Source organism: Heliangelus exortis, chromosome 29, assembly GCF_036169615.1.
Source record: "Heliangelus exortis chromosome 29, bHelExo1.hap1, whole genome shotgun sequence".
Lineage (NCBI taxonomy): Eukaryota > Metazoa > Chordata > Aves > Apodiformes > Trochilidae > Heliangelus > Heliangelus exortis.
Window position 1 is genome coordinate 216,428 of NC_092450.1, and position 15,914 is coordinate 232,341.

Below are 15,914 nucleotides of genomic sequence, written 5' to 3' on the forward strand. Positions count from 1 at the left end.
GACGCCCTGCTTTCTGGACTTTCCCACCTACTCCAGCAACCGCATTTGGAGTGTCCGTTTCTGGAGGTCTCGACTCAGGAACAAAAAAAAAAAGTTGGGACTCTTGGAGCAGGCGCAGAGGAGGGCCACAAAGGTGATCAGATTGATGGAGCACCACCCCTCTGAAGAAAGGCTGAGAGAGTTGGCATTGTTCAGCTTTAGGTAGAGAAGGCTCCAAGGACACCTTACAGCAGCCTTCCAGTGCCTGAAGGGGCTACAGGAGAGCTGGGGAGGTGGCCCTGAAAAGTTGTGGCTGCCACATCTGTGTTAAGTGCTCAAGGTCATCTTCGATGGGTCTTTGAGCAATCTTGTCCGGCTGAAGTTGTCCCTGTCCTTGGCAGGCACATTACAACAGGATGGTCTTCAAGGTCCCTTCCAATCCATTCAATGCTTCTATGATTCTCCAGACTCAGTTATCAGTTCCCTCAGTTTCTCCTCATAAGCTTTATGCTCTAGACCCTTCACCATCTCCCTTGCCCTTCCTTGGAGACATTCCAGAATCCCATTATGGTTTTCTTGGCCCTTCTTTTGGGCTGCTGCTTGCCACAGGCTGAGGAACTCATGGGGGGACTTGATCAGAGCTACCAAACCGGCACTTACTCAGGGCTCTGGGCAGCCACGTGTCACTGTCCTTCCCCTTTTCAGCGTGTAATTGGACTAAAACTTGATTAAAAGATTAAAACTTGATTCAAGAATTCAAGATGAAAGAGGTTTAAGGAATCAATTCAAAGACCAAGATACATTTATATAGTATGCAGAGATCTACTGATTGATCTATAGTTTGCACCTCAGAGTGCTCTTTCTACTAGCATAAAACCTTATCTACCCGTTCCCACTGGAGGCACCTGGTACCAGGACATTTCAGCGTCCAGATGGCAAATTCGTTAAGTTATTTACAGCTCTTTATTCTCCTTCAGGGTCAGGCAGTTCACAAAACTCCTCTAATCCACAAAGCTGATCTTCTGCTGTTCTCCTACAGTTTACTTTCTATGTTGTCCTGGTTTGGGCCAGGATAAAGATAATAGTTTGTCTTGTGCTTTTGCTTTCAGCTAAGTCTCTTGTATGTAGCTGCACGTGCTGAAATTAACAGCAAGTTTCTCAGTCAGTGTCTGCTTCTGGGACTGATAACGCTCAATGTTTATAGTTACTGCTAGAGACTGGTGTGCAGAACCAAGGACACTGCTCAGTTCTGAGGAACCTTTTGCCCTTTGGAAGGAGAGGAGTGAAGAGGTCACACCTGAAGCCCTCCTTTGGGGAGGACCGGACAAGATAAATGACCAAAATTGACCAGAGTATTCCATCCCGTAGACATCATACTCAGTATAAATTTGAGGGATCACGAGGGTCTAAACCCTTCCTTCTCCCTTCTTCCTTCTCTTCCTGCTTCTCTTTCTTTGCCTGTCCCTGTTTGCTTTGGCATCCTGGGAGGATTCCCATCCGTTCCTCTGCCTGTGGTCCTGATCCGTGCCAGCCTGGATCTGTGTGTTCCTGCCTCCAGCTCCCGACGGCTGCTGACCCCAGGAGTCCAGCCTGGACTTTCCCAGGGCTGCCCTGCAGTCACGGTGGGGACGTGAAAGATACTGGGGGGGTGGGGGGGGGAGGAACATGGTATCAATTTTCCTGCATATTAGTATATATTTAGTAATTTTTTCCTTTTCATCATTACTGTTTTATTAAAGCTGTGTAGTTTAGTTTCCAACCCATAAGTCTCTCTCCCTTATTCTCTCTCCTTTCTTCATCAGGGAGTGGAGGGGCATTAATAGACAGCATCTGTTACTCGGTTTCATTGCCGGGCCAATGTTAAACCCTGACAGATTTATTGGCGCCCAACGTGGTGCTCGAGTTAATTAGCTCAGTCACGGTTTAACATTGGCCCGGCAGCTAAGCCAAATGACACGTGTGCAGGTGATTTTCATCCCCTTTCTGCAAAGCAGGGCCAGACTGCTTGTAGTGGTTGCTTTGGAAGACGAATCCCTTAATACTAAATGTCCCCTCTGCTTCCTCCTTGTTTCTCTTGCAGAGCACAATGTCCCATGGGATGGAATATCCCTTGGGTGAGTCTCACTCATCACTCAGCAGGCTGTGTCATCTCACAGCCTCTTGCCTGTCCCCAGCCTCCTGTCTTTTGGGAGCGAGGTTGCAGACGCAGCCTTGCTGCTTTGCAAGCCCTACTCCGCTAAAGCCAAAGACTTGATGTGTTATCAGAACTGTTCCAGCTACAGCCACACAGCACAGCACTGTGATGGCTGCTATGGGGAATGCTTCTTCCATCCAGGTCAGGCCCAACACAAGTGTGTTAAGAACCAGTGCAAAACCAGAACACCCTCCCAGAACCTCCCTTGAGCAACATCTGTCTGCTGGGCATTATTGGGAAATCATCTGCAAGAGAAAGGATAACACATAGGCAGGGGCTGGGATGCAGCAGAATTTTAATGAGTCAAAAGAAGGAAACAAGTTCTGTCGGAGTGGAGGTCACAAGATGGGGGTGGACAAAGGGCAAACGGAATCTGTGCAACACAGGGGTGGCAGAGATCCTGGCAGGTGTCCTTCCATGTGCTCCACAGTGGGAGCAGGGTCAGCAGGTCCTCCCTGGTCTGGCTTTGTGTTGCTGAGAGCCCAGGGGAGCCCCAGAGAAGAAGGGCATGAGAGGGAAAGGAGAGAGTGGATGGAAGAAGGCAAAGGCAGGCATGGGCCGTGCTTTGGCAGAGCCCAGGCTGGCCCCGTCCTTTTGCAAGGGGGGGGGCGGGGTCGCTCAGCATCTTCCAGGCCATGACGAGTCCTGATCAAGGCCGTCTCCAGACTTTAGCAGGGCAGGCACCTGCTGCCACAGTAGCCACTGCCAAAGCCCCCAAGACCATAGCCCCCAAGACCATAGCCCCCAAGGCCATAGCCCCCAAGGCCAAAGCCCCCGGAGTTGATGGGCACTCCCTGAGAGCTGAGGATGCTGCCAACGGCAGCGGAGGTGGAGGAGCCCACGGCGGTGTTCTGCGGGAAGGAGCTGAGGATGGGTCCCGGCAGGGTCACCACCACGGGGGAGGGCTGGATGACGACGGAAGAGTCCTGGCACTGCCTGACACAGGGCTCGTTGCAGCTGTTGGCCAGCGGGGTTGGGCCGCAGGGCCGGCATGGCAGACAGCGAGTGTAGCAGGACATGTCCTGGGCTGGAGGTGCACCTGGGAGAAAGAGGAGGGGAAAGCTGAGCAGAAGGGAGGGTGAGGAGGAACATGTCAGCCAACCATGAGAGAGACCCTTACATTAATTCCAAAGGAGTCCTGCCAAATGTGACAAAGCCTAGAAGGAACTCCTCCTAGGTAATAGCTCAGGAGACATCTCAACAAAGCCTCAGCCTCTCTCCATGCCACACTGCCTGCACTCATCTTTTTCCCGAGACAGACATCTCTATCCCCCAGAGTAGGACAAGTGTACAGCTTTGTGCTGAGAAATGCCAAATAAAGAAGGGGAAGAGGAGGTGTAGGAAAAGGAAGACAAAAGCGCTCCAAACTCACCTTCTTCTCAAGGAGATGGAGTTGAGTGGAGTGGATGGGAGAGTGAGGAGCAGGGCCCGCTTTTATACTGCTCCTGCACTGCCCCAGGCCCACAGTCACTGCACAGGGGCAGTGATTTTCCAGCACACTCACCTCCACACCAAAAGATCCTCCCCAAAGGCTCGGGATGCTTTTTGGATTTCATCAACACTCTTGTTTCATTTCCTCATTCATTTTCCTTCATGCCCGTGACATGAAGGTCATGGAGCCTCTTTCCAAGCACTCAGATGAGAAGCCCAAGTTTTCTCCTGAGAAGGATCACGTCAGAAGAGCCAGATATGCCCCCAGCAGCTGCGAGAAGGCTCTGTGCAGACAGAGAAGTTGGGTCGGCGGAAAACTGGTGCTTGGTGTTGTTTTTAACTCTCTCGGAATACATCTAGGAATTACTAGCAAATTCCTCCCTGGCAGCTCATCCCTCCTTCTGCCTCTAGGATGCTGCCTTTTGACGTCACTGCTCTGCCATGACTGGCCAAAGCAGGTCACCTTAAACATCTGTGTGTTTTCATGAGTACTGGCCTCATTTCGTTTCTTGCTCCTGCACCAGCAGGTGACTTAGGTGCTGGTCTTGGACTGCAGGCTTTCTCAGGTGTGGCAGCCAAGGCAGTCCTTGATTCCCATGTTCACAACCACTTTTTCCCTCTGAGGGGCATTTATGCATCACCTGTCTCTTGCCCATGAAAGAATCATAGGATCCTGGAGGTTGGCAGGGACCTCTTCAGATCCTCTGCTCCAAAACAACCCCATTCAAAGCCATCACAGCCCTTCAAAGACAACCATGGCCAGCCAAGTCCCATCAATCTCTCAGTACCCACAAAGATGGAGAAGCCAGAGCCTGACTGTCAGACCTCAAACAGGGCTTTACCTCCCCCTCACACTAACAGAGCCTCTTTTTATGTCTCATTGGACTTTCTCTTCTTTCATCTGCGATGCCATCCCCTCTGTTGACAGGAGAGGACTCAGGTGGCTCTGGCTCCGTGATCTTCACTCCCACTTTAGCTCTTGCAGCCATTGTGATGAAGTGTGCCCCAGGGACTTCTCTCTTCCAGGGGGAACAAGCCCACCTCTCACAGCACCTCCTGCCTCAGGGGCTCCAGTCCCTTCCCGGGCTCTGTGGCCCTTTGCTAAACGTGCACCAGTCTGGCCGTGCCTCTCTCATTCCATGGAGTCACAGAGGCCGGAACTGGGCAGAGCAGGGATCAGCTTTACAAGCTGGAGACGTGGGCACCTGGGAACCTCATGCAAATCGTGGGTCAGGGCAGTCCCTGGTCTCAGTTCCAGAGGGGAATGAAGGGACTGAGAGCAGCCGTCTGGAGAAGGGCTCAAGGATACTGGTGGATGAAAAGCTGAACATGAGCTGGCAACCTGTGCTCACAGAGCAGAAAGCCAGACTTGTGCTGGGACACTTTCAGAGCAGAGTGGTCAGGAGGTGGAGGGAGGGGATCCTGCCTCTCTACTCCAGGCTGGTGAGGCCCCAGCTGGAGCAGGGTGTCCAGCTCTGCGCTCTGAAGCAGAGGGCAGACGTGGAGCTGGTCAAGCAGGTGCAGAGGAGGTCTGTAAGGCTGCTCAGAAGGATGTCAAACTCTCCTGTGAGGTCAGGCTGAGAGAAAATTGTGGTTGTTCAGCCTGGAGAAGGACACGCTCTGGGGAGACCTTATTTCAATGCCTTTCAATGCTTAAAGGAGGCTTTTAAGAAATGTGGGACAGATTGCTTAGTGGGGCCTGTTGCAACAGTCATGGCAGAAATGAGGAAATGAAATGTCAGCATTGATGGAATCCAAAACACAACCGGTGCCATTGGGGAGGATCTTTTGGTGTGGAGGTGAGTCTGCTGGAAAATTACTGCCCCTGTGCAGTGACGGTGGGCCTGGGGCTGTGCAGGAGCAGTATAAAAGCGGGCCCTGCTCCTCACTCTCTCATCCACTCCTCTTGCCTCTCTCGTGTGGGCACAAAGGTGAGTATGAAAGCCTTTCTCCCTCTTCTCCTTGTCCTCCTCCAGCGTATATCAGCTCATAGCTGCCCCTCAATAGTGGACGGGGTCTTGGAACTGCTTGTCATGGGAGAGGGAAGGGAGCAGCAGATGAAGCGTGGTCAGAGGCTTGGACTTGGTTAGGCATCTCCAGAGCTATGGGTGAGACATGGATCTCCTTGAGCTTGGCTGCTATTAGAAGGGTTCTTTTAGGGCTCAGGAGAAGATGAAGCCTGTGGAGCTCGCTCGGAAACTTCCAGCTCTCACCTCCAACTTGTGAATTCTCTCCCTCTTGTTGGTGTGACAGACCACTCCTTACCTACGTCTCCTGCTCAGCTTTCCCCTCCTCTTTCTCCCAGGTGCACCTCCAGCCCAGGACATGTCCTGCTACACTCGCTGTCTGCCATGCCGGCCCTGCGGCCCGACCCCGCTGGCCAACAGCTGCAACGAGCCCTGTGTCAGGCAGTGCCAGGACTCCTCCGTCGTCATCCAGCCCTCCCCCGTGGTGGTGACCCTGCCGGGACCCATCCTCAGCTCCTTCCCGCAGGACACCAACGTGGGCTCCTCTACCTCCGCTGCCGTTGGCAGCATCCTCAGCTCTCAGGGAGTGCCCATCAACTCCGGGGGCTTTGGCCTTGGGGGCTTTGGCCTTGGGGGCTATGGTCTTGGGGGCTTTGGCAGTGGCTACTGTGGCAGCAGGTGCCTGCCCTGCTAAAGTCTGGAGATGGCCTTGATCAGGGCTCATCATGACCCAGAAGGTGCTGAGCAACCCCAGCCCCCCTTGCAAAAGGACACGGATGCCTTGGGCTCTGGCAAAGCACAGCCCACGCCTGCCTTTCCCTCTCACTCCCCTCCCTCCTATCCCTCTGCTTCTCTTTCCTTCTTCTCTTGTGCTCCTCAGGGCTCTGATCAACACAAAGCCAGCCCAGGAAACACCTGCTGGCCCTGCTCTCTCTGAGGGTCAGGCAGGTGGATACTGCCTGGATCTCCACCACAACCATCGCATGGAGCCTCTCACCTCTCCTGGGTGCTCCCTGCACTCAGAGTGTCCTTGTTTCCTTCTCTTGACTCATTAAAGTTTTGCTGCATCACAGCCCGTGCCCCTGAGTTATCATTTTTTCTCCAGCAGATACTCTCCCAGGATGCCCAGGGATGCAGATGTGGCTCAGGTGTGGGGAGGGTCTCTTGAGGGATGGTTTTGCAGTGGCTCTCGATGCTCGGTTGCTCTTGATACGATTAGCCATGCTTAGAGCGACGCCCTGCTTTCTGGACTTTCCCACCTACTCCAGCAACCGCATTTGGAGTGTCCGTTTCTGGAGGTCTCGACTCAGGAACAAAAAAAAAAAAGTTAGGACTCTTGGAGCAGGCGCAGAGGAGGGGCACAAAGGTGATCAGATTGATGGAGCACCACCCCTCTGAAGAAAGGCTGAGAGAGTTGGCATTGTTCAGCTTTAGGTAGAGAAGGCTCCAAGGACACCTTACAGCAGCCTTCCAGTGCCTGAAGGGGCTACAGGAGAGCTGGGGAGGTGGCCCTGAAAAGTTGTGGCTGCCACATCTGTGTTAAGTGCTCAAGGTCATCTTCGATGGGTCTTTGAGCAATCTTGTCCGGCTGAAGTTGTCCCTGTCCTTGGCAGGCACATTACAACAGGATGGTCTTCAAGGTCCCTTCCAATCCATTCAATGCTTCTATGATTCTCCAGACTCAGTTATCAGTTCCCTCAGTTTCTCCTCATAAGCTTTGTGCTCTAGACCCTTCACCATCTCCCTTGCCCTTCCTTGGAGACATTCCAGAATCCCATTATGGTTTTCTTGGCCCTTCTTTTGGGCTGCTGCTTGCCACAGGCTGAGGAACTCGTGGGGGGACTTGATCAGAGCTACCAAACCGGCACTTACTCAGGGCTCTGGGCAGCCACGTGTCACTGTCCTTCCCCTTTTCAGCGTGTAATTGGACTAAAACTTGATTAAAAGATTAAAACTTGATTCAAGAATTCAAGATGAAAGAGGTTTAAGGAATCAATTCAAAGACCAAGATACATTTATATAGTATGCAGAGATCTACTGATTGATCTATAGTTTGCACCTCAGAGTGCTCTTTCTACTAGCATAAAACCTTATCTACCCGTTCCCACTGGAGGCACCTGGTACCAGGACATTTCAGCGTCCAGATGGCAAATTCGTTAAGTTATTTACAGCTCTTTATTCTCCTTCAGGGTCAGGCAGTTCACAAAACTCCTCTAATCCACAAAGCTGATCTTCTGCTGTTCTCCTACAGTTTCCTTTCTATGTTGTCCTGGTTTGGGCCAGGATAAAGATAATAGTTTGTCTTGTGCTTTTGCTTTCAGCTAAGTCTCTTGTATGTAGCTGCACGTGCTGAAATTAACAGCAAGTTTCTCAGTCAGTGTCTGCTTCTGGGACTGATAACGCTCAATGTTTATAGTTACTGCTAGAGACTGGTGTGCAGAACCAAGGACACTGCTCAGTTCTGAGGAACCTTTTGCCCTTTGGAAGGAGAGGAGTGAAGAGGTCACACCTGAAGCCCTCCTTTGGGGAGGACCGGACAAGATAAATGACCAAAATTGACCAGAGTATTCCATCCCGTAGACATCATACTCAGTATAAATTTGAGGGATCACGAGGGTCTAAACCCTTCCTTCTCCCTTCTTCCTTCTCTTCCTGCTTCTCTTTCTTTGCCTGTCCCTGTTTGCTTTGGCATCCTGGGAGGATTCCCATCCGTTCCTCTGCCTGTGGTCCTGATCCGTGCCAGCCTGGATCTGTGTGTTCCTGCCTCCAGCTCCCGACGGCTGCTGACCCCAGGAGTCCAGCCTGGACTTTCCCAGGGCTGCCCTGCAGTCACGGTGGGGACGTGAAAGATACTGGGGGGGTGGGGGGGGGAGGAACATGGTATCAATTTTCCTGCATATTAGTATATATTTAGTAATTTTTTCCTTTTCATCATTACTGTTTTATTAAAGCTGTGTAGTTTAGTTTCCAACCCATAAGTCTCTCTCCCTTATTCTCTCTCCTTTCTTCATCAGGGAGTGGAGGGGCATTAATAGACAGCATCTGTTACTCGGTTTCATTGCCGGGCCAATGTTAAACCCTGACAGATTTATTGGCGCCCAACGTGGTGCTCGAGTTAATTAGCTCAGTCACGGTTTAACATTGGCCCGGCAGCTAAGCCAAATGACACGTGTGCAGGTGATTTTCATCCCCTTTCTGCAAAGCAGGGCCAGACTGCTTGTAGTGGTTGCTTTGGAAGACGAATCCCTTAATACTAATTGTCCTCTCTGCTTCCTCCTTGTTTCTCTTGCAGAGCACAGTGTCCCATGGGATGGAATATCCCTTGGGTGAGTCTCACTCATCACTCAGCAGGCTGTGTCATCTCACAGCCTCTTGCCTGTCCCCAGCCTCCTGTCTTTTGGGAGCGAGGTTGCAGACGCAGCCTTGCTGCTTTGCAAGCCCTACTCCGCTAAAGCCAAAGACTTGATGTGTTATCAGAACTGTTCCAGCTACAGCCACACAGCACAGCACTGTGATGGCTGCTATGGGGAATGCTTCTTCCATCCAGGTCAGGCCCAACACAAGTGTGTTAAGAACCAGTGCAAAACCAGAACACCCTCCCAGAACCTCCCTTGAGCAACATCTGTCTGCTGGGCATTATTGGGAAATCATCTGCAAGAGAAAGGATAACACATAGGCAGGGGCTGGGATGCAGCAGAATTTTAATGAGTCAAAAGAAGGAAACAAGTTCTGTCGGAGTGGAGGTCACAAGATGGGGGTGGACAAAGGGCAAACGGAATCTGTGCAACACAGGGGTGGCAGAGATCCTGGCAGGTGTCCTTCCATGTGCTCCACAGCGGGAGCAGGGTCAGCAGGTCCTCCCTGGTCTGGCTTTGTGTTGCTGAGAGCCCAGGGGAGCCCCAGAGAAGAAGGGCATGAGAGGGAAAGGAGAGAGTGGATGGAAGAGGGCAAAGGCAGGCATGGGCCGTGCTTTGGCAGAGCCCAGGCTGGCCCCGTCCTTTTGCAAGGGGGGGGGCGGGGTCGCTCAGCATCTTCCGGGCCATGACGAGTCCTGATCAAGGCCGTCTCCAGACTTTAGCAGGGCAGGCACCTGCTGCCACAGTAGCCACTGCCAAAGCCCCCAAGACCATAGCCCCCAAGACCATAGCCCCCAAGGCCATAGCCCCCAAGGCCAAAGCCCCCGGAGTTGATGGGCACTCCCTGAGAGCTGAGGATGCTGCCAACGGCAGCGGAGGTGGAGGAGCCCACGGCGGTGTTCTGCGGGAAGGAGCTGAGGATGGGTCCCGGCAGGGTCACCACCACGGGGGAGGGCTGGATGACGACGGAAGAGTCCTGGCACTGCCTGACACAGGGCTCGTTGCAGCTGTTGGCCAGCGGGGTTGGGCCGCAGGGCCGGCATGGCAGACAGCGAGTGTAGCAGGACATGTCCTGGGCTGGAGGTGCACCTGGGAGAAAGAGGAGGGGAAAGCTGAGCAGAAGGGAGGGTGAGGAGGAACATGTCAGCCAACCATGAGAGAGACCCTTACATTAATTCCAAAGGAGTCCTGCCAAATGTGACAAAGCCTAGAAGGAACTCCTCCTAGGTAATAGCTCAGGAGACATCTCAACAAAGCCTCAGCCTCTCTCCATGCCACACTGCCTGCACTCATCTTTTTCCCGAGACAGACATCTCTATCCCCCAGAGTAGGACAAGTGTACAGCTTTGTGCTGAGAAATGCCAAATAAAGAAGGGGAAGAGGAGGTGTAGGAAAAGGAAGACAAAAGCGCTCCAAACTCACCTTCTTCTCAAGGAGATGGAGTTGAGTGGAGTGGATGGGAGAGTGAGGAGCAGGGCCCGCTTTTATACTGCTCCTGCACTGCCCCAGGCCCACAGTCACTGCACAGGGGCAGTGATTTTCCAGCACACTCACCTCCACACCAAAAGATCCTCCCCAAAGGCTCGGGATGCTTTTTGGATTTCATCAACACTCTTGTTTCATTTCCTCATTCATTTTCCTTCATGCCCGTGACATGAAGGTCATGGAGCCTCTTTCCAAGCACTCAGATGAGAAGCCCAAGTTTTCTCCTGAGAAGGATCACGTCAGAAGAGCCAGATATGCCCCCAGCAGCTGCGAGAAGGCTCTGTGCAGACAGAGAAGTTGGGTCGGCGGAAAACTGGTGCTTGGTGTTGTTTTTAACTCTCTCGGAATACATCTAGGAATTACTAGCAAATTCCTCCCTGGCAGCTCATCCCTCCTTCTGCCTCTAGGATGCTGCCTTTTGACGTCACTGCTCTGCCATGACTGGCCAAAGCAGGTCACCTTAAACATCTGTGTGTTTTCATGAGTACTGGCCTCATTTCGTTTCTTGCTCCTGCACCAGCAGGTGACTTAGGTGCTGGTCTTGGACTGCAGGCTTTCTCAGGTGTGGCAGCCAAGGCAGTCCTTGATTCCCATGTTCACAACCACTTTTTCCCTCTGAGGGGCATTTATGCATCACCTGTCTCTTGCCCATGAAAGAATCATAGGATCCTGGAGGTTGGCAGGGACCTCTTCAGATCCTCTGCTCCAAAACAACCCCATTCAAAGCCATCACAGCCCTTCAAAGACAACCATGGCCAGCCAAGTCCCATCAATCTCTCAGTACCCACAAAGATGGAGAAGCCAGAGCCTGACTGTCAGACCTCAAACAGGGCTTTACCTCCCCCTCACACTAACAGAGCCTCTTTTTATGTCTCATTGGACTTTCTCTTCTTTCATCTGCGATGCCATCCCCTCTGTTGACAGGAGAGGACTCAGGTGGCTCTGGCTCCGTGATCTTCACTCCCACTTTAGCTCTTGCAGCCATTGTGATGAAGTGTGCCCCAGGGACTTCTCTCTTCCAGGGGGAACAAGCCCACCTCTCACAGCACCTCCTGCCTCAGGGGCTCCAGTCCCTTCCCGGGCTCTGTGGCCCTTTGCTAAACGTGCACCAGTCTGGCCGTGCCTCTCTCATTCCATGGAGTCACAGAGGCCGGAACTGGGCAGAGCAGGGATCAGCTTTACAAGCTGGAGACGTGGGCACCTGGGAACCTCATGCAAATCGTGGGTCAGGGCAGTCCCTGGTCTCAGTTCCAGAGGGGAATGAAGGGACTGAGAGCAGCCGTCTGGAGAAGGGCTCAAGGATACTGGTGGATGAAAAGCTGAACATGAGCTGGCAACCTGTGCTCACAGAGCAGAAAGCCAGACTTGTGCTGGGACACTTTCAGAGCAGAGTGGTCAGGAGGTGGAGGGAGGGGATCCTGCCTCTCTACTCCAGGCTGGTGAGGCCCCAGCTGGAGCAGGGTGTCCAGCTCTGCGCTCTGAAGCAGAGGGCAGACGTGGAGCTGGTCAAGCAGGTGCAGAGGAGGGCTGTAAGGCTGCTCAGAAGGATGTCAAACTCTCCTGTGAGGTCAGGCTGAGAGAAAATTGTGGTTGTTCAGCCTGGAGAAGGACACGCTCTGGGGAGACCTTATTTCAATGCCTTTCAATGCTTAAAGGAGGCTTTTAAGAAATGTGGGACAGATTGCTTAGTGGGGCCTGTTGCAACAGTCATGGCAGAAATGAGGAAATGAAATGTCAGCATTGATGGAATCCAAAACACAACCGGTGCCATTGGGGAGGATCTTTTGGTGTGGAGGTGAGTCTGCTGGAAAATTACTGCCCCTGTGCAGTGACGGTGGGCCTGGGGCTGTGCAGGAGCAGTATAAAAGCGGGCCCTGCTCCTCACTCTCTCATCCACTCCTCTTGCCTCTCTCGTGTGGGCACAAAGGTGAGTATGAAAGCCTTTCTCCCTCTTCTCCTTGTCCTCCTCCAGCGTATATCAGCTCATAGCTGCCCCTCAATAGTGGACGGGGTCTTGGAACTGCTTGTCATGGGAGAGGGAAGGGAGCAGCAGATGAAGCGTGGTCAGAGGCTTGGACTTGGTTAGGCATCTCCAGAGCTATGGGTGAGACATGGATCTCCTTGAGCTTGGCTGCTATTAGAAGGGTTCTTTTAGGGCTCAGGAGAAGATGAAGCCTGTGGAGCTCGCTCGGAAACTTCCAGCTCTCACCTCCAACTTGTGAATTCTCTCCCTCTTGTTGGTGTGACAGACCACTCCTTACCTACGTCTCCTGCTCAGCTTTCCCCTCCTCTTTCTCCCAGGTGCACCTCCAGCCCAGGACATGTCCTGCTACACTCGCTGTCTGCCATGCCGGCCCTGCGGCCCGACCCCGCTGGCCAACAGCTGCAACGAGCCCTGTGTCAGGCAGTGCCAGGACTCCTCCGTCGTCATCCAGCCCTCCCCCGTGGTGGTGACCCTGCCGGGACCCATCCTCAGCTCCTTCCCGCAGGACACCAACGTGGGCTCCTCCACCTCCGCTGCCGTTGGCAGCATCCTCAGCTCTCAGGGAGTGCCCATCAACTCCGGGGGCTTTGGCCTTGGGGGCTTTGGCCTTGGGGGCTATGGTCTTGGGGGCTTTGGCAGTGGCTACTGTGGCAGCAGGTGCCTGCCCTGCTAAAGTCTGGAGATGGCCTTGATCAGGGCTCATCATGACCCAGAAGGTGCTGAGCAACCCCAGCCCCCCTTGCAAAAGGACACGGATGCCTTGGGCTCTGGCAAAGCACAGCCCACGCCTGCCTTTCCCTCTCACTCCCCTCCCTCCTATCCCTCTGCTTCTCTTTCCTTCTTCTCTTGTGCTCCTCAGGGCTCTGATCAACACAAAGCCAGCCCAGGAAACACCTGCTGGCCCTGCTCTCTCTGAGGGTCAGGCAGGTGGATACTGCCTGGATCTCCACCACAACCATCGCATGGAGCCTCTCACCTCTCCTGGGTGCTCCCTGCACTCAGAGTGTCCTTGTTTCCTTCTCTTGACTCATTAAAGTTTTGCTGCATCACAGCCCGTGCCCCTGAGTTATCATTTTTTCTCCAGCAGATACTCTCCCAGGATGCCCAGGGATGCAGATGTGGCTCAGGTGTGGGGAGGGTCTCTTGAGGGATGGTTTTGCAGTGGCTCTCGATGCTCGGTTGCTCTTGATACGATTAGCCATGCTTAGAGCGACGCCCTGCTTTCTGGACTTTCCCACCTACTCCAGCAACCGCATTTGGAGTGTCCGTTTCTGGAGGTCTCGACTCAGGAACAAAAAAAAAAAAGTTGGGACTCTTGGAGCAGGCGCAGAGGAGGGCCACAAAGGTGATCAGATTGATGGAGCACCACCCCTCTGAAGAAAGGCTGAGAGAGTTGGCATTGTTCAGCTTTAGGTAGAGAAGGCTCCAAGGACACCTTACAGCAGCCTTCCAGTGCCTGAAGGGGCTACAGGAGAGCTGGGGAGGTGGCCCTGAAAAGTTGTGGCTGCCACATCTGTGTTAAGTGCTCAAGGTCATCTTCGATGGGTCTTTGAGCAATCTTGTCCGGCTGAAGTTGTCCCTGTCCTTGGCAGGCACATTACAACAGGATGGTCTTCAAGGTCCCTTCCAATCCATTCAATGCTTCTATGATTCTCCAGACTCAGTTATCAGTTCCCTCAGTTTCTCCTCATAAGCTTTGTGCTCTAGACCCTTCACCATCTCCCTTGCCCTTCCTTGGAGACATTCCAGAATCCCATTATGGTTTTCTTGGCCCTTCTTTTGGGCTGCTGCTTGCCACAGGCTGAGGAACTCGTGGGGGGACTTGATCAGAGCTACCAAACCGGCACTTACTCAGGGCTCTGGGCAGCCACGTGTCACTGTCCTTCCCCTTTTCAGCGTGTAATTGGACTAAAACTTGATTAAAAGATTAAAACTTGATTCAAGAATTCAAGATGAAAGAGGTTTAAGGAATCAATTCAAAGACCAAGATACATTTATATAGTATGCAGAGATCTACTGATTGATCTATAGTTTGCACCTCAGAGTGCTCTTTCTACTAGCATAAAACCTTATCTACCCGTTCCCACTGGAGGCACCTGGTGCCAGGACATTTCAGCGTCCAGATGGCAAATTCGTTAAGTTATTTACAGCTCTTTATTCTCCTTCAGGGTCAGGCAGTTCACAAAACTCCTCTAATCCACAAAGCTGATCTTCTGCTGTTCTCCTACAGTTTACTTTCTATGTTGTCCTGGTTTGGGCCAGGATAAAGATAATAGTTTGTCTTGTGCTTTTGCTTTCAGCTAAGTCTCTTGTATGTAGCTGCACGTGCTGAAATTAACAGCAAGTTTCTCAGTCAGTGTCTGCTTCTGGGACTGATAACGCTCGATGTTTATAGTTACTGCTAGAGACTGGTGTGCAGAACCAAGGACACTGCTCAGTTCTGAGGAACCTTTTGCCCTTTGGAAGGAGAGGAGTGAAGAGGTCACACCTGAAGCCCTCCTTTGGGGAGGACCGGACAAGATAAATGACCAAAATTGACCAGAGTATTCCATCCCGTAGACATCATACTCAGTATAAATTTGAGGGATCACGAGGGTCTAAACCCTTCCTTCTCCCTTCTTCCTTCTCTTCCTGCTTCTCTTTCTTTGCCTGTCCCTGTTTGCTTTGGCATCCTGGGAGGATTCCCATCCGTTCCTCTGCCTGTGGTCCTGATCCGTGCCAGCCTGGATCTGTGTGTTCCTGCCTCCAGCTCCCGACGGCTGCTGACCCCAGGAGTCCAGCCTGGACTTTCCCAGGGCTGCCCTGCAGTCACGGTGGGGACGTGAAAGATACTGGGGGGGTGGGGGGGGGAGGAACATGGTATCAATTTTCCTGCATATTAGTATATATTTAGTAATTTTTTCCTTTTCATCATTACTGTTTTATTAAAGCTGTGTAGTTTAGTTTCCAACCCATAAGTCTCTCTCCCTTATTCTCTCTCCTTTCTTCATCAGGGAGTGGAGGGGCATTAATAGACAGCATCTGTTACTCGGTTTCATTGCCGGGCCAATGTTAAACCCTGACAGATTTATTGGCGCCCAACGTGGTGCTCGAGTTAATTAGCTCAGTCACGGTTTAACATTGGCCCGGCAGCTAAGCCAAATGACACGTGTGCAGGTGATTTTCATCCCCTTTCTGCAAAGCAGGGCCAGACTGCTTGTAGTGGTTGCTTTGGAAGACGAATCCCTTAATACTAAATGTCCCCTCTGCTTCCTCCTTGTTTCTCTTGCAGAGCACAATGTCCCATGGGATGGAATATCCCTTGGGTGAGTCTCACTCATCACTCAGCAGGCTGTGTCATCTCACAGCCTCTTGCCTGTCCCCAGCCTCCTGTCTTTTGGGAGCGAGGTTGCAGACGCAGCCTTGCTGCTTTGCAAGCCCTACTCCGCTAAAGCCAAAGACTTGATGTGTTATCAGAACTGTTCCAGCTACAGCCACACAGCACAGCACTGTGATGGCTGCTATGGGGAATGCTTCTT

General features: G+C 52.5%; 4 protein-coding genes across 4 annotated transcripts; 2 read left to right on the plus strand and 2 right to left on the minus strand.

The window, feature by feature from the left end:
* Positions 1-2,813: 2,813 nt before the first annotated feature.
* On the minus strand, positions 2,814-3,630 carry LOC139788383 (feather keratin 1-like). The gene is made up of 2 exons (XM_071728299.1): positions 3,546-3,630; positions 2,814-3,212 (listed from the first exon to the last, which is right to left on the minus strand). Exon 2 carries the CDS (start codon positions 3,190-3,192, stop codon positions 2,842-2,844), a length of 351 nt encoding a protein of 116 aa, XP_071584400.1. The 5' UTR covers positions 3,193-3,212; positions 3,546-3,630; the 3' UTR covers positions 2,814-2,841.
* A 1,974-nt stretch (positions 3,631-5,604) lies between these two features.
* LOC139788422 (feather keratin 1-like) lies at positions 5,605-6,643 on the plus strand. The gene has a single exon (XM_071728367.1). The coding sequence runs from the start codon at positions 5,930-5,932 to the stop codon at positions 6,263-6,265; it is 336 nt and encodes a 111-aa protein (XP_071584468.1). The 5' UTR covers positions 5,605-5,929; the 3' UTR covers positions 6,266-6,643.
* Positions 6,644-9,255: 2,612 nt separating this feature from the next.
* LOC139788378 (feather keratin 1-like) lies at positions 9,256-10,434 on the minus strand. The gene is made up of 2 exons (XM_071728294.1): positions 10,350-10,434; positions 9,256-10,016 (listed from the first exon to the last, which is right to left on the minus strand). Exon 2 carries the CDS (start codon positions 9,994-9,996, stop codon positions 9,646-9,648), a length of 351 nt encoding a protein of 116 aa, XP_071584395.1. The 5' UTR covers positions 9,997-10,016; positions 10,350-10,434; the 3' UTR covers positions 9,256-9,645.
* Positions 10,435-12,439: 2,005 nt separating this feature from the next.
* On the plus strand, positions 12,440-13,447 carry LOC139788392 (feather keratin 1-like). The gene has a single exon (XM_071728312.1). It carries the CDS (start codon positions 12,734-12,736, stop codon positions 13,067-13,069), a length of 336 nt encoding a protein of 111 aa, XP_071584413.1. The 5' UTR covers positions 12,440-12,733; the 3' UTR covers positions 13,070-13,447.
* Positions 13,448-15,914: the final 2,467 nt, after the last annotated feature.

Coding starts and splice junctions, on each gene's coding strand:
- LOC139788392 (XM_071728312.1), top strand. CDS start 12,734: ATGTCCTGCTACACTCGCTGTCTGCCATGCCGGCCCTGCGGCCCGACC.
- LOC139788422 (XM_071728367.1), top strand. CDS start 5,930: ATGTCCTGCTACACTCGCTGTCTGCCATGCCGGCCCTGCGGCCCGACC.
- LOC139788378 (XM_071728294.1), bottom strand. CDS start 9,996: ATGTCCTGCTACACTCGCTGTCTGCCATGCCGGCCCTGCGGCCCAACC.
- LOC139788383 (XM_071728299.1), bottom strand. CDS start 3,192: ATGTCCTGCTACACTCGCTGTCTGCCATGCCGGCCCTGCGGCCCAACC.